Source organism: Euleptes europaea, chromosome 14 (assembly GCF_029931775.1).
Source record: "Euleptes europaea isolate rEulEur1 chromosome 14, rEulEur1.hap1, whole genome shotgun sequence".
Taxonomy (NCBI): Eukaryota; Metazoa; Chordata; class Lepidosauria; order Squamata; family Sphaerodactylidae; genus Euleptes; species Euleptes europaea.
In genome coordinates this window covers 42,286,420-42,305,677 of record NC_079325.1, presented here as the reverse complement: position 1 = coordinate 42,305,677, position 19,258 = coordinate 42,286,420, and the positions used below count along the sequence as shown (strand labels likewise).

General features: G+C 44.0%; 1 protein-coding gene across 1 annotated transcript in view; it reads right to left on the bottom strand.

The window, feature by feature from the left end:
* Positions 1-19,258, bottom strand: part of C5 (complement C5) — a 78,037-nt gene that overhangs the window by 39,112 nt on the left and 19,667 nt on the right. Inside the window, exons 7-15 of the mRNA XM_056860498.1 lie at positions 18,520-18,610; positions 17,172-17,277; positions 8,949-9,075; positions 8,505-8,620; positions 6,797-6,997; positions 5,264-5,467; positions 3,370-3,579; positions 3,083-3,232; positions 629-758 (exon numbers count right to left, since the gene is read on the bottom strand). Of these exons, the coding sequence (XP_056716476.1) occupies positions 629-758; positions 3,083-3,232; positions 3,370-3,579; positions 5,264-5,467; positions 6,797-6,997; positions 8,505-8,620; positions 8,949-9,075; positions 17,172-17,277; positions 18,520-18,610 (1,335 nt within the window). The remainder of the gene's footprint in view (positions 1-628; positions 759-3,082; positions 3,233-3,369; positions 3,580-5,263; positions 5,468-6,796; positions 6,998-8,504; positions 8,621-8,948; positions 9,076-17,171; positions 17,278-18,519; positions 18,611-19,258) is intronic.

Here is a 19,258-nt window from a genome sequence, read left to right as displayed (position 1 = left end):
TCGGCCCCTCCCATAAGGCTACAACCCTGAGCCCAAGTGGAAGTGCATGCGTGCCTCTTCGTACGTAAGATTTACAATCGAGATAAGCTTAGGAAGCCTCTTCCCTCAGCCCCAACATATGTCTCTGTACCTACACACAGCCACCCAGCTCAGATACTTTAAGCAATCAGATACCATAAGAAGAAGAGTTGGTTTTTATATGCCAAATTTCTCTACCTTTTAAGGAGAATCAAACCAGCTTACAATCTCCTTCTCTTCCTCACCCCACAACAGACACCTTGTGAGGTAGGTGGGACTGAGAGAGTTCGAACTAGTCCAAGGTTTCATGTGTAGGAGTGGGAAAACCAACCCGGTTCACCAGATTAGAGTCTGCCGCTCATGTGGAGGAGTGGGGAAACAAATCCAGTTCGCCAGATTACAGTCCGCTGCTCATGTGGAGGAGTGGGGAATCGAACCTGGTTCTCCAGATTGGAGTCCACTGCTCTTAATCACTACACCAAGTTGGCTCGTATTATGATACCACTACTGATCCAGATTAACCCCCAATGTAAGCATCACAATTTAGGAAGCCGTGTTTTAAAAGGGAGCACGGTTTCACTGTTATGGCTAAAATGCTAGGGGAAAGCACCTGCTTCTTTTGAATCCTCTGCATTGGCATTAGTTAGGAAGGTGAGACCAGCCATTCGGAAGACGTCGACGTTGTTCTGTCCTCCACCAGCACCGCAACCCAGATCACTGTTCTCTAGCTGCAGAAGAGCCTGTTTGAAAAGGGTGGGGGCCAGGAACTAGTTTGCTTGTTTGTTTGTTTGTTTGTTTTAGCTGGGATAGAATAAATTCAGCTTCTTAACTGGGGTATCACAGGCAGTCTCTTGCATCATAAAGAAAACTTTAAGTTATTTGCCAGAAACAGCAGTGACAAATGCTATCACTTATTACTAGTGTTGCCAGGCCCCTCTTCGCCACCGGTGGGAGGATTTTGGGGCGGAGCCTGATGAGGGTGGGGTTTGGAGAGGGGAAGGACTTCAATGTCATAGAGTCCAATGGCCAAAGCAGCCATTTTCTCCAGGTGAACTGATCTCTATCCGCTGCAAATCAGTTATAATAGCAGGAGATCTCCAGCTAGTACCTGGAAGTTGGCAACCCTCCTTATTACTCTGGCCATTTCAACATGGGTTATCTGTAGGGTTGCCAACTGCCAGGTAGCAGCAGGAGATCTCCTGCTAATACAACTGATCTCCAGCCAATAGAGATCAGATCACCTGGAGAAAAATGGTCGCTTTGGCAATTGAACTCTATGGCATTGAAGTCCCTCCCCTCCTCAAACCCCACCCTCCTCAGGCTCCGCTCCAAAAATCTCCTGCCGGTGGCGAAGAGGGACCTAGCAACCCTAGTTCTTTCCTGCGCTCACTTTTGTTGGGATGTGGGGGTTTTTCCCCCTGCTTCCCCACAGAATTGGGGTACATTCATACATCTCTAGGGGTTCCCCAGCTTTTCTCCAGTCTTTCTCAAACATTCTTTGCTGCAACGTTTTTGGGTGAAATTGCAGTGAAGTCTGGATGGCTACCACGCAGGCAGCCACATGGCAGCCGTTTCCTCTGACCCTGTCCCAATGGCCCCACTTCCTCCCTTCCAGCCACCAGGGGCCTCTTCTGTTTGTTTGTTTTTAAAATTAGCAATTGAATAATGTTATAGCAAAATAACATAATAACAACACGTGCAACAAATTCTCTAAAGCCCTAGCTTCATTTTTTTCTTCAAACAAAGGCTCTTTAATTGCAGATTTATCAGGGGCAAGGCATACCTCCCCAATGGAGGGGGATTGAGATTTTTTTTTTAATCGTAGCTGGGAATTAAGAGAAGCTATTACACATATTGTTATAGCATTGTATTGCTATGAACGTTGCCGGGGCAGTGCTTCCCGGACCCAGTGTCCTTGGATGGGAGATGGAGTGTGCCAACCTCCCTTTCTTCCACAGATATGCTTCTTGACAATAATCACACTGATGAGGATCTTTCATTTTTTGTATTATGGCGATTTAATCAACAGAAATATGATAGGTCTGATGTGGATCTCATACTAAGACGTCAAGAGTCTAAATATATCCACATGTTTGATACTTTGTATCCTAAAGGACTGAACACCTCGATGGATCTAGCATGCTATTTGTAACATAATCTATGTAACAGCTGTCTCTTTAATTGATATCAGTTCTTCTGTAATGTAAAATGTAACTGTCCCTTTAATGGTTGATTCTTACATGTGACTGCACCTTTTAAAATTAAGGGCAGTATCTTTGGTAAATTGCCAATGCAGAGATTGTTAATAACAGCCAGCGTGTGAGTATGATGCTCTATCTTCTCTCTAATTTTTCCCTTGTTTAAGCCAATTGCTAGCATTTTTATGTTAATTATTATTTGTTAATTAGCATTATGTATTAATTTATGATATAGTAGTCCCTGAAGAAGGTGTCAATCGCCGAAACAGAAAGATCACCGGGCTTCTGTTGAGAACAACTATACTACTGAATTACTACTCTCAAGAAGCATATCTGTGGAAGAAAGGGAGGTTGGCACCCCCTTTCATGGACTTACCTATAATACTGTTATTTGTTTGTAACAAGGCATAGTCCTCTCTTCGGCGTTACTTTTAAGGCAATAATTAACAACACATGTTTTTGCCTACACACTATCAGTGGTGGATATGTTATTAAATACCACTACTATATAATCATTGTGTCTAGCTTCATGAAGTGCTGTTTCTAGTTTGCTGAGCATCCCACAGCACGCTAACCTTTGTTTACCACAAACCTCCAGGTGGTGTCTGGAGATCTCCTGCTATTACAACTCATCTCCAGCTGATAGAGATCAGTTTCCCTGGAGAAAGTGGCCGCTTTGGCAATTGGACTCTATGGTGTTGAAGTCCCTCCCTTCTCCAAACCCCGCCCTCCTCAGGTTCCGCCTCCCAAATCTCCAGGTATTTCCCAACCCAGGGCTGGCAATCCTATCTATATGCAAGAATATAGCAGAAGGTTTGGGTGGCCCCTCCCACACACACACACACATGCACTGAATGTCACGTAACTCTTTCCATGGGCCTCTTCTTTTTTCCTGTTACTCCATAAATTCCCTTGTCCATGGATGACAAAGCGATGAAAGAGCCAAACTGGGATTTCATGGAAAGCGATACGACCTGTCCCGGCTTGTACGACGTCTGGCTTTTGGATAACTGAACCTGTGTGGGTTAAAAACAAACATGATTCACTAAAGAAAATCCCGTGATTTCAAGGGTCCGTCAGTCATGATGAGCTTGCCCTGGGTTGTGTCAATCAAATGCACAGACCAGCTAGCATATAAAGAACAGCTACTCACCACAATACTGTTCCCACATTTTTGTTCTATATTCAGCCATACAGAATCAGCTACCAGCTCTGCAGTTCCTTCTCCAGTAACTATGTAGTAGACCAGAAGGCGGGCCGAAGGCACCATTTCGTAAGTTAGTTGAAAAGTCAGGCTTTGGTAAACGGAGTCTTTAATCTTGTCCTGAGTCCCATAGCTTACTATTTTCCCTTTGGATAAGATCTATAAGAACAGGGGAAAGAAAGCAGATTGATAATGACAGCCTCTGGCATCTTGGAGAACTGTTGAATCAGCCCAACATGCATTTTCATTTAATTATTTCTGGCACATCTATTTGGTGCACTTCTGATAACCTTGTACAATACACAAAATTAAATCATTGCCCATTTGCTGTTTCTGCAACACCACGCAAAATCTGCTAATGCCTCACTCTGCCAGTTGCTAGGACCGGACTCAGAAAGATTAAATATTCATTAATTTATATTTATTTTATTCATTTATACACCACTTTATGCATAGATGGAAAGCAGTTTTCAACAGTTAAAATAAATACTTTTAAAAAACCATTATGCAGTTGACTGTTGACAGGCATCATCTGCTATGCACATACTATATGTCAGTTTTAATCTGTTTGGCTGACCTCTAGGCCTGATTCAAAGCACTGGTGTTGAACTTTAAAGCTCTATAGGTAGGGTATTCATCGCCATATTGGAAAATACCTGTAGATTTTGGGAGTGGAGCCTGAGGAGGGCAGGGTTTGGGGAGGGACGTCAGTGAGGTGTACTGCCATACACACCACCTTCCAAAGTTGCAGTTTTCTCCAGGTGAACTGATCTCTGTCACCTGGAGATCAGTTGTAATCCTAGATCTCCAGCTACCACCTGGAAGTTGCCAGCTCTATCTATAGGGTTTGGGCCCAGGGTACCTCAAGGGCAATCTTCTCCAATAAGAATCAACCTGTGTGTTTAGGTTAGCTGAAGAGGCCCACATTTCTACTTTCAGAGGTTCAGGGCCAGGTGCACACAGCAGGGCCTTCCTGGCAGAGGCAGCATGCCTTTGGAATTAATTTGCCCGGGAGGCACAGAATCTCTCTTTCCTTCTTACAACCAGGAAGCTTGTTTTAAAATCACCCCGTTTCAACAAGTATTCATTCCGGGCTGATTTTACTCACTCTGTTTTGGTTTTCCTTTGTTTATTGGATCCTGGCTCTACCCTCTGTTTTTAAATTTCTTTTCCAATAGTTATTTGCTTTATTGTCTTTGATATATTCTTGTTTGCTTTTATGGTAAACCACCTTAGTGGCTCTTGCCCAAAAGCAGGGTATCTTTATAATAAAACAAGTAATATTAAAACAGGCACAACCAAACTTAAGCAGATCCAACATCATCAAAGCCCAAAATCCAATCGCCCAGGTACTTGCAGTGATTATTTACAAGACTTTCTAAACAGGAAGATTTCGTAAGCGCTTCCTCAGGCATTTCCAAAGAGTTGAGGCAGCTACCGAGGAGGCATGCAACCTGGCAGGTGTGGTATAGACCTGACAAAGTGTGGGAACTTTCAAGAGTGCCTGCTGGACAGATCATAGAATCATAGAGTTGGAAGGGACCACCAGGGTCATCTAGTCCAACCCCCTGTGCAATGCAGGGAATTCAAAACTACCTCCCCCCACACACACACAGTGACCCCTACTCCATGCCCAGAAGATGGCCAAGATGCCCTCTTTCTCATGAACTGCCTAAGGTCATAGAATCAGCCTTGCTGACAGATGGCCATCTAGCCTCTGCTTAAAAACCTCCTGGGAAGGAGCGCTTACCACCTTGACAAGGCCTCTGGTATTACCTGGGGACAGGCAGACAGGTATACAATACAATGCAATGTAGTAGGAGGAAAGGTTTCCCTGACATACCAAATAGCTGTAATGATGTATTTTGTCGATATAGTGGCTGAGCGGGTGCACATTGATGTTGATGCTATCCCCTACACGTAGCACTCTGTGGTTTGAAGCCCAGTCAATATATAGGTAGCTTCCACTGGGAGAAACGTACGATTTTGCCACAAAGCTCTTACGAGCTTGGTTATCTTCTAGTAATTTGGCATCTGCTGTTTTTAACTGGAAAAAATGATAGCACATGACACAATTTAATAATAACAACTAGGGTCAATTAAAATGGACAGGACACCAAGAGGGAGAGGAAGTACACTGGCAAAACCATCATCCAAGAAGCGGAGATAGAGATGTGACTCAAATAAAACAAGGCATGACTCAGAACTCATCTTGCTTGGATTTGGGTGTAACATTGAACAGATATTTCAGGAAATTCGGATATTTCAGAAAAATGCTTTTTTGCAAGCAGTACACAACATAAAAAGTGAAATAGATTTAAAAAATTAAATAGACAATAGAAACTGGATCAAAGCAGTCAGTACCACAAATAAAAACAAGAAACCTGCATTAAAACATAAATGCAGCCAATATAGAGCAATAGATAAAAACAGCAGAAAACAAGAATACAAAAGCAACAAGTACAATTCCTCAGCAAAAATAACACCAATAAGGGGGGGACATTAAAGAGAAAAACAACAGGTCAAAAGAAAGCTGGCAAAATTACCCCAAACCTTCCAGAATGAAACAGTCGTAACTAATTTCCAAACTATTAAAGGGGGTAGGTGAACATCCTGAGGAAAGTATTTTACATTCTGGGGGCCACCGCTGAAAAAGCCTGACTCTGTGTTCTTGCCAGACTCAGCTCTTTCATTGAGTTCATACAGAGTAGAGCGTCTATCAGATACCAGTAAAAAGACTATTCCAACTCTTGTGTTGGACTTTCAGGGAGAACTCTACAGTCCTAGAAGTATGTGTAATATCTAGATACCAATGATTAATGCTCCATCTTAGCAACTTTGCATTTTAAATATCAGAAGCTGCCCACCATATCTAAAATTATTAGAATCGAAAATATTTAGCATTCCTGTTCCGTGTCTGATGGTCGGCTACTGAGAACTAGTCCCACCAATGGATGCTTGCAGTGCTGACAGAATGCACACATGAAGCTGCCTTATACTGAATCAGATCCTTGGTCCATCAAAGTCAGTATTGTCTACTCAGTCTACTTGCCTAGTCCCTTTAACTGGAGATTCCGGGGATTAAACCTAGGACCTTCTGCAAGCCAAGCAAATGCTCTGCCATTTCCCCCCTGCCCATCCACTGTGAAGTTTTTAAAATATGTTTTAATAGCTTCTGCTACTTCTTCTTTGCACAGGCAGCATACTTTTAATCGTGATTTTTTTTTGGGGGGGGGAGTTGTTTAAATCCATCTTTTAATTTTACTAGTGTAAAAACGTAAAAAATATTTCCCAACCACATGGCACGTTGGCCAAAGTATACAATCCCAAAGTACACAGTGAACACAAACGAAAACTTTAAAAGTGTTTCACTCACTTGAAACTCAAGTACTGTGCTACCAGGAGGAACATTAACCACAAACAGAGCTGTTCCGTCGGTTTGGCTCGTTTGACCTCTCCCAGATTCTGAGCCCTCTTGAAATAATGTCGTCTCTTCCATTCGCTCATTGACGGCGCTTGCAGTAAAAATCACAGGCATGTTTCTCACTGGTTCGTCAGATGTATCCTTCACCTGTACCTATTCATCCAAAATCCATTCCATTATAATTCTACATCCATTATCCTGATATAGTAGCACACATCCTGCTATAGTAGCACACAGTTTTTGAGTTTGTTTATTATTAGGGATCACAGGAAGATAAGAACATAAGAAAAGCCCTGCTGGATCAGACCAAGGCCCATCAAGTCCAGCAGTCTTTTCCCACAGTGGCCAACCAGGGGCCTCTAGGAAGCCCACAAACACGATGACTGCAGCAGCGTTATCCTGCCTGGGTTCAACAGCACCTAATATCATAGGCATGCTCATAAGAACAGACCAAGGCCCATCAAGTCCAGCAGTCTGTTCAAACAGAGGCCAACCAGGTGCCTCTAGGAAGCCCACAAACAAGACGACTGCAGTAGTATTGTCCTGCCTGTGTTCCACAGCACCTAAGATAACAGGCATGCTCCTCTGAGGCTGGAGAGAATAGGTATGCATCATGACTAGTGGCCATTTTAACTAGTAGCCATGAATACCCCTTTCCTCCATGAAAATGTCCAGTCCCCTCTTAAAGCCTTCCAAGTTGGCAGCCACCATCACATCCTGGGGCAGGGAGTTCCCCAATTTAACTATGCGTTGTGTGAAAAAATACTTCCTTTTATCTGTTTTGAATCTGTCACCCTCCAGCTTCAGCAGATGACCCCGTGTTCTAGTATTATGGGAGAGGGAGAAAAACGTCTCCCTGTCCACTCTCTCCAAACCATGGATAATTTTATAGACCTCTATCATGTCTCCCCTCAGCCGCCTTCTTTCCAAGATAGCTATCTTCACAGACATGACTGAGCTGGGAATATTCTCAAGGAGTTTACTGTTCTGTTTATACTAATTTGCTAGGTATGTGTGTGTGTGTTTGGCTAACCACAGATGTTTCAAGTTTTTTGCTAAGACTTTGAACAGTGTTAAAAATGCCTTTTTCATTGGAATTCAGTGTGAATAGGCTCTTTCATGCTCCCTTGTTGATGTCACTATGTACTAAATCTGTTTGGCTACCTAGCACTGGTATGTCATCCATTCATGATGTACAATTCCTGAGTAGGCTCAACCGAACCAAAAAGGAGGTAGATGCAGCAGCAGGTGGGGGGTGGAGACAGAAATAGTGCCAAAGCAGAAGCAGCCATGGGAAACACTGACAATGAACTGGTTAATTTTAAAAAAAGATAAATATTTGTAAAATCTAAATTGAGGGGGGATTTCTGTTCCACCAAAACTCTCATCCTCCAGCTTCAGCAGATGACCCCACATTCTAGCATTATGAGAGAGGGAGAAAAGCTTCTCCCTGTCCGCTCTCTCCAAACCATGCATAATTTTATAGACCTCTATCATGTCTCCCCTTAACCACCTTCTTTCCAAGCTAAACAGCCAGGCTCATCATATAATAACGGCCAGTGCAACTAAGAATATAGCACAAGCGAATAGGATGAATGAAACATTATTGTGATAAAACTGTATCATCTAGTCTGCATTTGTTTTGTTGGTGTCGACCGACCTTAATGTAGAATGGGAGCCCAGGCTTCACGAAGAGAGGCGTAGCAACCAAATTCAGTTTGTAAGGGGACAAGACATACTTGACACCTGCCAATTCACTTTCGACGCTGTGACCACCTGAAAGAAGAAAACGTTACCTCGGAGAAGAGCTTTCCTAAACGGGCGCCATGCCCCAGTTCCAAGATGTTCTTTGGACTGAGACCTCAAGGAGGAGAGGGAGAGATTGATGGTACGCAGGTGTCTGCCTCCGGGATCCCAGAAGCTCTAAGCTGCTCTGAGGCCCAGCCCAAGCATCAACCATCTGCCCAGTTGATGGCTTGGCACTATTTATTTCTACTGTGCTTTTAGGGTTTGGTCTGGCTAAGACCCAGAAAGGAGCACCCAGGAATACATCACTGGGAATGCAGTTAGTACTTTTAAATGAAGCCAAAAGTGTCAGAATTACCTGTAGATTCCAGCACTGAAACAGCAATATAAAGGCTCGAGCCATCAAGCTCATCAAGACTGTGAAATCCTATTTCTCCAACAGCAGCTTGACTGTTAAAATTAAAATCTGTAACTCCATCGTCCATCTGAGAAATAACATAAAGACAAATACAGTATTCGGCATTATTATTCTGCATTATAATATCAGATATGATCAGGCACAGTTTATGTTTTATAGCAATACAACAGCCTTTACTCACATAGAACATTTTTTAATCTTTTCAGTGTAAATATTCAGAGAAGCTGACGTGCACATGTAAGAACATAACAGCCCATTCCTGAGGAGTGCTGGAGGGCGCGCCCAAAGCCCTTAGGAGGCCAACGAAGGCCTCCACTGGCGCAGGAGCCCACAACGCCGGTGCCCGGAAGGCGCACGCAGGTGTGAGTGGCCCCAGCACCAGCATGCAGGCCTGGCCACCGGTCCCCAGCTGTTGCCGCAGCAGTGCTGAGCCCAGCTGCCACCACAGCCTCTCACCAGCCACCGGGAGGTGTTCCCGGGCCTTCCAGCGCAGGGGGGCGGGGCCGACATTAATCGATCTCCTGAGCTGTTTCGGCTCAGGAACGCCCCCCTTTTTTGTTGGAGATACGCCAGCTTTTTGCTATGAGGGTTGCATGGGTTTTTTGTGCAGGGTAGAGGTTTTGGCGGTGCCGAAACCTCCTTCGGAGGCAACGCCGCTGGGTTGCCTCCTAAACCCGGCGCAGGCATTCCTCTCAGTAATGCGCTGTTAGAACATAAGAAAAGCAAGTGGCCAAAGTTAATCAAGAAAATCGCATCCAGTGGCATCTCTTTTGATCCTATGTCAACATTTCTTAGATATCAAAAGGCAAACTTTATTTTCTCTGGAGAACAGATATTGTTCTCCTATGTTTCATGGGATTGTCCTGGATTATGGCACTGTAGTTGCTTATTTGCCCTGACCTGGATGGTCCAGGCTAGCCTGATCTTGTCAGATCTCAGAAGCTAAGCAGGGTCAGCCCTGGTTAGTATTTGGATGGGAGACCACCAAGGAAGTCCAGGGTTGCTGTGCAGAGAAAGGCACTGGCAAACCACCTCTGTTAGTCTCTTGCCATGAAAACCCCAAAAGGGGTCGCCATAAGTCGGCTGCGACTTGACTCCATAAGTCGGCTGCGACACACACACACACACAGAGTTGCTTACTTACTCCATTTGGAACCACCTGATGTACACAGAACATTTATGCTTGCTAGGCTTAATAGGCTTCCATCAGCCATTCTATATGGTTGATATAAGAGAATTCCCTGAACACTTAATCCATGTGTTATTGCACTTAATCCACATGTTAAGTTTTATGAGACCAAGGAATGTTTTTATTAGACCTCTGCTGTCTAGCGCTCAAAGCTTTTCAGACCAGCAGTTGGTGGCGTTTCTTTTATCGGATAGAAATTCTTTTATTACTCAACAGGTAGCCAGATACTTATTAGTTGCATCAAGGATATGTGAACAGCTTGTATGAGCCCCTAGATACTGCCATTGCTAATGTTATTTTAATATTTTATCAACTGTTTGGTTTCTGTAACCCTGTTTGATAATTCTGGTGCATTAAATGCCTAATAAAGGTGCTGATGATGGTGAAGAAAAGCCATGCTGGATCAGACCAAAGGCCCACCAAGTCCAGTAGCCTGTTCACATAGTGGCCAACCAGGTGCCTCTAGGAATCCCAAAAACAAGACGACTGCAGCAGCATTATTCTGCCTAACATAATAGGCATGCTCCTCTGATACTGAATAGAATAGGTATGCATCATGACTAGTATCCACTAGTAAAAACACCCAAAAAGTGAGGGGGGACCTGATGGAACTCGAACAAAATGCTGATTACAAAACAAAGAGGTTGAGCTGAAAAATGCTAAAATTACAAATATATAACTTTTAATAAGGGGCACATATAGATTAAAAGCATAGAACTCCTAGTACAGACAAAAACGGACACATTCAATATATACAAACATGAACAACTGTGATGTACAATCTTTCATTGACCAATATGAGATCCAAAAAGGACCAGACGTGTTTCAGCCTGGAAAGGCCTTCCTCAGTGGTCAGTATAAAATTATAACTTATCACACATCCTAATAATATAATCATATCATAATGGGCAGTAAGAAATATCTAAAAGCCCTTCTAGTACAGTGAAGCTCCCTGTAAATTTCTTTACTTCTTATATGTTAAAACCTGGCTTCACTGTCTCACCTGTTGTATGCCGGGCTCTTAAGGATATGGATACATCAAGCAGTTTATTAGGTCAAATGCTTTTAATCTATAAGTGCACCTTATTAAAATTTATATATTTGTAATTTTAGTATCCACTAGCAGCCATGGATAGCCCTATCCTCCATGAACATATCCACTCCCCTCCAAGTTGGCAGCCATCACCACATCCTGGGGCAGGGCGTTCCAGATCTGAGGAAAGCATTCACAGAACTGAGGTTTCAGCAGATGATGCCTATGTATCCTTATCACCATTAGGCTGTACATATGACTAAAGTGGCTGTATTGAAGATTTCATCAATTACTTATTGCACTGTCAACCACGTGTCTCCCCAAGAGGGAAAGTTTTGCCTAAACAGAGATCTAAAAATGCTGTTTTTATTTTAATGTAAGTGGTGATGCTTCTGATTAATATGGAGAAATGTATATGATTTTTGTGTTTATTAATGAGTTTAACCTGTTTGAACCTCTTGAATTTTAAACAATGCTTTCAATTCATCTTGAAATAGCCTGTGGCTATAGCAATAAAGGATACTGATGGGAATTTAGAACTGGAAAGCGTATGTGTGGAATTGGTTGGGGCTGGTAGCATACTCTGGATTTTATTCACATACCTGAATGGGAGATGCCCTTAGAAAAGAATATTGTAGAGCTCAATTAAACATGCCTCAGGCAATGCACAAAGTCGCATTTTCCTTGACAACCCCCCCCCCCCAACACGTGCATTCAAATACTATAATTTTATTTTAGAGACCAACCCAATGAGCAGTTGAGATGAACAGTTTAGGACAGAGTGCAACCATTTGCATGTTAGAGAAACTTCACAACGGGGCTTTGACGAGTGTAGTGAACTAACCCAGAATACTACGGGGGGGGGGGGGGGACAAGCCAGGCTCAGCAGCCCCTGCAGCACTGGAAGCTACTGGGGTTTGGTTCTGCATGTTCCTAGCTGCCCTCCAGGGCAAGTGGCCCAGTAAGAACTGTCCCTGTAAGTTAAATGACTAATAAAGGTGGTGCTAGCATGGTGTAGTGGTTACAAGTGGTGGTTTGGAGCGGTGGACTCTGATCTGGAGAAGCGGGTTTGATTCCCCACTCCTCCACATGAGCGGCGGAGGCTAATCTGGTGAACAGGATTTGTTTCTCCACTCCTACACGTGAAGCCATCTGGGTGACCTTGGGCTAGTCACAGCTCTCTCCGCCCCACCTACCTCACAGGGTGTCTGTTGTGGGGAGGGAAAGGGAAGGTGAGCTAGTTTGATTCTTCCTTAAGTGGTAAAGGAATATAAAAACCAACTGTTCTTCTTAAATGGCCAGTCCGTCCCTGGATGCCATTCTGGCTTTGATAGAGGCTCAGTGACACTTTATATTGAACCATCAGTCACATGAACACATGAAGCTGCCTTATACTGGTCCATCAAACTCAGTATTGTCTACTCAGACCCGCAGCGGCTCTCCAGGGTCTCAGGCAGAGGTCTTTCACATCACCTACTTGCCTAATCCCTTTAACTGGAGATGTCAGGGATTGAACCTGGGACCTTCTGCATGCCAAGCAAACTGAGCCACAGCCCCTCCCCAATTAATTAACCATCACTAAGCTCAGCAAAGCAGAATTTCACAAAGACGTTGCATTGAAAAGGATGCCGATGGGATGTGTGATGGCACCATACTGGTCTGAAATGTGCAATCATCCCATTCTTAACTTTGAAGAGCTGTCACACGCGTACAAAGAAAAATCAGCATTGCTCTGTTTATCTATAATTTATGCAATTAACAAAAAATTAAAGCATCACGACAGCATAGCCTCAACCTGCTTGCCTTGCCCATGGGCTACACCGTCACGTTATCAGTGCAAGCCTGTCGTACTGTTACAATTACCCACATCTCCAGTACTGGTGGAAATGTTCTTTGCTCAATTGACTCATTAATGAACAGCAGGATGCTAAAAAAAGAAGAGGGAGGGGGAAAGAAAAGCAAACCCAACAACTTTCGTTCGTTGACCTAGTTTTTGAGAGCAACGCTTTTTGAGTTTTGAAAATAGTTGGCAGATGCTGACCAAATTACAGATCCTGGCAACTGCGCGGTTGCCCTTCTACTTTCTAGTTGTGAAGAAGAATGAAAAATTCTAAAGGCACCAACATTTTCTTGCCTGGAAAATCTATTGGCCTCTGACCAAGTAATAGCAAATATTTCATGCTGAGTTCCCAGAAACTGCAAGAGCTGGGAGAGCTTCAAAGAGTCCTGCCCCCATAACTCAAAGGAGGGACTGGCTGGAAGTCAACGGGATAAAAGCTGTTTGAATCCAACAAGCAACAACTGTTTACATCGATTGTGGACTGGGATGTTATGTTACAACATAAGAACATAAGAAAAGCCATGCTGGATCAGACCAAGGTCCATCAAGTCCAGTAGGCTGTTCACACAGTGGCCTCTAGATGCCTCTAGGAAGCCCCCCAAAAAGACAACTGCAACAGCACCATCCTGCCTGTGTTTCACAGCACCTAATATATTCGGCATGCTCCTCTGATCCTGGGGAGAATAGGTATGCATCACGACTAGTATCCATTTTAACTAGTAGCCATGGATACCCCTCTCCTCCATGAACATGTCCACTCCCCTCTTAAAGCCTTCCAAGTTGGTAGCCATCACCCCATCCTGGGGCAGGAAGTTCCACAATTTAACTACACTGACTTTAGCAACACTGAAACCTGCTCACTTTAGAGCAGAGCCATTTGTATCAATAAGTACAATTTGTTTGCTGGGTGTACATCCTGTGTGATCCATCTCAACGCAGAGCTATCTCTCTGGCCAGATTTAATGTTTTGCCAACTGCAGTACTCAAAGGCAGATTTCAGAAAATTCCTCTGTCTGAAGGGCTCTGCCCTTGTGAAAATGATTGTATAGAAACAGTTGCTCACGTTTTATTTTATTTCTGTTTCTACACGGAATCTCGTAATGAACTACTAAGCCCCCTGTTGGTCAATAGACTGAATGTCTCCGATTCTTTTAATGTTCTCTATTTATTGAACAATCGTTCAGCCCAAATATTGGAGACGATGGCACAGTTTTCAAAGTTTGTTTTAAAAGCCTGCCAAACAGCTAATTAGATGGGAGTATCAACAAACTGTATTTCTCAATGTAATCGCCTTTTAACCATATTATAAAGGGCACCTTTCAACATTTCCATTTAGGGTTGCCAGGTACCTCTTTGCCACCACTGGGAGATTTTTGGGGTGGAGTCTGAGGAGGGCGGGGTTTGGGGAGGGGAGGGACTTCAGTGCCATAGAGTTCAATTGCCAAAGTGGCCATTTTTCTCCAGATGATCTGATCTCTATCGGCTGGAGATCAGTTGAATTAGCAGGACATCTCCTGCTACTACCTGGCAGTTGGCAACCCTATTTCTATTCCTTTTGTAACCTTTTGAATTATGTTTGTATGCCAATAAAGGAATGATGATGATGACTGGGATGTTACATTACAACACTGAAACCTGCTCATTTTAGAGCAGAGCCATTTATATCAATAAGTTCAATTTGTTTGCAGGGTGTACGTCAAGGTTAGCCGTTTGACGAGCACCGAGAAAGTGAAAGGGAAAGAAGAGAGTAAAATGCTTATGGTGGATCCATTACCCAATTCTTGCCTAGACTTCAGAAAATCATAAGCTACTGCAGCCCATGTCCTATACTGGACCGGTAGGACTGAAGGCAGCGATGATCCAGGTCTTCCAGAATCCTGGCTCAGGCGGAGAAATTGATCTAAAGCACACATTAGGGCTTAATCCTCCCCATAAAAAATTGTAGGCATTTTACAGTCATGACTTAATTTGAATTAGGGTTCAGTCCCAGAACTTTTCAATGTCTGCCTATCTACATTCCCACCCCACCCTTCATAGAAGGAACTCAGGTCACGTGAACACATGATGCTGCCTTATACTGAACCAGACCCTTGGTCCATCAAAGTCAGTATTGTCTACTCAGACCTGCAGTGGCTCTCCAGGGTCTCAGGTAGAGGTCTTTCACATCACCTACTTGCCTAGTCCCTTTAACTGGAGATGCCAGGGAGGGGGAGGAGGAGGAGGAAGAAGAAGAGGAGGAGGAAGAAGAAGAGTTGGTTTTTATATGCCAACTTTCTCTACCACTTAAGGAAGAATCAAACCGGCTTACAATCACCTTCCTTTCCCCTCCCCACAACAGACACCCTGTGAGGTAGGTGGGACTGAGAAAGTGTGACTAGCCCAAGGTCACCCAGCTGGCTTCTTGTGTAGGAGTGGGGGAAACAAATCCAGTTCACCAGATTAGCCTCCGCCGCTCATGTGGAGGAGCAGGGAATCATGCCCGCTTCTCCAGATCAGAGCCCACTGGTCCAAACCACTTTTCTTAACCACTACACCAAGCTGGGACCTTCTACATGCCAAGCAGAGACTCTTCTCTCCTCTTTTGTTTAATTCCCCACAACAACCCTGTGAGGGAGGTTAGGATGAGAGAATATGACTGGACCAAGGTCACCAAGAGAGCTTTGCAGCCAAGTAGGGACTACAACCCAGATCTCCCTAATCCTAAGCACTTTAACCATTACACCACAGTGGCTTATTGTGCTAGGACACAGCCCTTGGAAATCATGAATAACAAACAGGTTTGTTTCTGAGCATCTGCAGACTATGTATCCCTTACTGGTTTAAATACTATTGTGCTACAAAAGTACTGAAGGCCAGCTAACAAAATATGCTTGCAATGCTATTTGTTGTCAATGAACCACGGATACCGGAACGAGCAAGTTTTCGTGCAATATAAAATATATGCCTTGGGTCCTGAATTGTCAGGAGAAAGGTCAGCTACTAAATTAATTAAATAAATAAAAGAGAAGCTGTAACTGGGAAAACCCCGGAGCCCCACTTCGATGTTCATTGCAGGAAACCTGGCAACAGAGGTTCCCCCTAGCCGTGACCTTGGGAGGTCTGTTCATTGTTACTCTTAACTGTTAATTGCAGCTGTTTCCCCCTGCAAGGACGCTTTCACACATGCTGAATAATGCACTTTCAATACACTTTCAATGCACTTTGCAGCTGGATTTTACTGTGCTTATGTATGTTGCGCTCAAGAGCTTTGGTCAGATGAGCTTGAAATAAAAGGAAAGGATTTTACTGTGTGGAACGGCAAAATCCACTTGCAAATGACCGCTAAAATGCATTGAAAGTGGATTGAAAGTGCATTATTCAGCATGGGCGAATGTGCCACAACAAGACAAGTTAACGGCTCCTGGTTGAAATCAGGAAAAAAGCATGGAGCGAATAGGTTAACTAACCTCCCAAACCGTAACAAAATCCAATACAGTTCTCCACCCCACCCAAGGTTGCTATTCATCGTTCAAAGAACAGCGAGAGCGTCACTTCTGGCAGAGGTCCTTAAACTCCCGTGCATCACTTGATATTGACAAGGCTGCAATTGTATTTGCCAGTTGAACTCGGGAACTCTCCAGGCCTAACTTTAAAACGTTAAACGCACTTTGGTCTTGAGCATACCTTGTCCTATCCCTAAATATCCAGACATAGAAAACTGCACATCCATTTTAAGGAGTCTGGGGTTGTAACTGACTTTCAACGAGGACCCTCGCTTTTTCCAAACTACTGTTTGCAATGTGTTAAAATGGAAACACAGCCCTGCTAAAGAATGGCTTCTGAATGGTCATGGAAAATTGTCACAAGGCATCTACTGATGTGGTCTGGCTGCGCAAGCCAAACTGAAACTGCTCCCTGGATGAGGTACCGTCTGCTAAATTTCAGCCCAAAGTGCTTTTTCTTCTTCTCATGCCCCCTGATAATAGTGGTTTAAAATGGAAATGCTGACACCACACGACTTTCAGGGTAAACCTGGAACCTGATCTAAACCTCAGCGGTTTCAGTGGGAATTGGAGCTGGCCTGACCTGATTATTTTTGTTACTATTATTAATCAAACATACCTCTCTGAACCTCACTGCTTTCGGCATCATGGTCTTCTCAGTTCCTTGAATTATCCCAAAACGGATATAAACATTTGCTTTGGCCACCCTCTTGTTGTAAAAATATCTTGAAAATAAGAAAAAAGAACACATCACATAATTTAGCTCGGTTATTGTCACTCCTGCAACAAATGACAACACAGAACAATGGGAGCTACTTTGATTTCAAAAAGGGGGGAGCATCCTCTGAGCCAAGAAAGGGGTGTCTTTTTTAGGAATAGTAGCAAATGAGGTTTAAACCAGGAACAAAGTTTGAGAACATCCAAATGAGCCAAGAGGAGATCTGTGACTAAGGCCTTTTATGCAGGGATGTTTCCCCATATTCACACACACACACACACACACACACGGCTGCTTCAGGGCTTCCTTTTGAATATGCATGCCTTTTCCAACCGTCAGAGGTCGCCTTGCTCTCTTTGTGCATTTTGCCTGCATTTTCCAGATGCTGTTTTAGCCAGAATCTGGAAAATGTGGGCAAAACATGCGGGGAGAGCGAGGCGACCTCTGACAGGCGGAAAAGGCATGCATATTCAAAAGGAAGCCCTGAAACAGTTGGTGGGGATGACTACGGAGAAATGTCCCTGCATAAAAGACCTAATTCTCCCATCATTTTTAAAGATGAAAACACAGCTATGTGTAGGGTTATCAATTTGGAATGGGGCTACAGTGCAATATGCCCTGATTTTCCCGATTTAAATTTGTCCTCCCCACTGAACATTGCAAGGGAAAATATGTAGGTAATTTGAGGAAATGGTATGTAGGGAAAGGGTAACCCCACTTCTCCAAGTAACACTTATTTGACCTGATCCAAGCTTCCCACATGCCTGCTTTGTCCTTTAAAAAAAATCTGTGGGAGAGCCAATCGGTACATCTTGATTAGATTTATAAAGTGGTACCAGCAGTGAGCTGAGCCAGGGCAAGCAATTTCGCCCTTCCAAGAGGCTAGGATGCATACACATTAGGGTTGTCAGGTCCCTCTTTGCCACCGGAGGGATGTTTTTGGGGTGGAACCTGAGGAGGGCGGGGTTTGGGGAGAGGAGAGACTTCAATGCCATAGAGTCCAATTGCCAAAGCAGCCATTTTCTCCAGGGGAACTGATCTCTATCGGCTGGAGATCAGTTGTAATAGCAGGAGATCTCCAGCTATTACCTGGAGGTTGGAAACCTAATACACATATACACCCCTGTTTCCCTTGCATCACTGCTGAGGACACTGGGGCCAACTCTTGGACTGCACACTGGAATTTGTCAGAATGAAAAGCAAAATAGAACACAACAGACAAAAGGTAGACTTGAGTAGTTGGTCTTACCTTGCTTTCACAACAACCCTGAAGTTTTCAAATTGCTCAGAACTAATGAAGTTCTTTTCAGGTTCGATGGTGACAGAAAAGCTTGGCATGGCTGAAATGTTAAGCATAAAAAGGTTCATTTAACACACTACAGTTCTGCAGAACATTCACTGTTAGGGTTTGCCACTCTTTTTTTTACTAGCTCTGCTCCTGTGCCTTTAGCAGCAGCCTAACATGTTTAAAAGTTTAAACAGTTCCTGACAAAGAGAGATGTGATAGGAAGACACCAGCAGCCACCATTTTTGTATGTCAGATATTCATTTCACATGAAGGTGTCTAGGAAGCCCAAAGCTGGCATTGTTAAGAGGAATCCTCTTAATTCCTCTTTACCCAGTTTCTCCCTGATATCCAACAATCCTTCCCTCCCCACTCTTTTTAAGAATGTGGAGTCTGTTTCTAATCTATTTCATTTGATTGAAGAGAGGAGGAGTAGGAAGGGTGGTTCTGCAAACTTTCAGAATTTCACTCTGTAGATCGGGGTGGGGAACCTCCGGGCCGCGGGCCGGTTACGGCCCACGACATCATTGGCTGCAGCCCGCAGATTCTCTCGCTGAAGCCGCCACCATTGCCGCCGCAGGGCACGCGCATGTGTGCGGGCAGGAAGCCGGGAAGGCTTCTGCCCGATCGCTCCCGGCTGCTTGTGCTGCCAGGCGTGTGCATGCGTGCATGTGTGTGTGGGAGCTGGGAAGGCTTCCCCCCG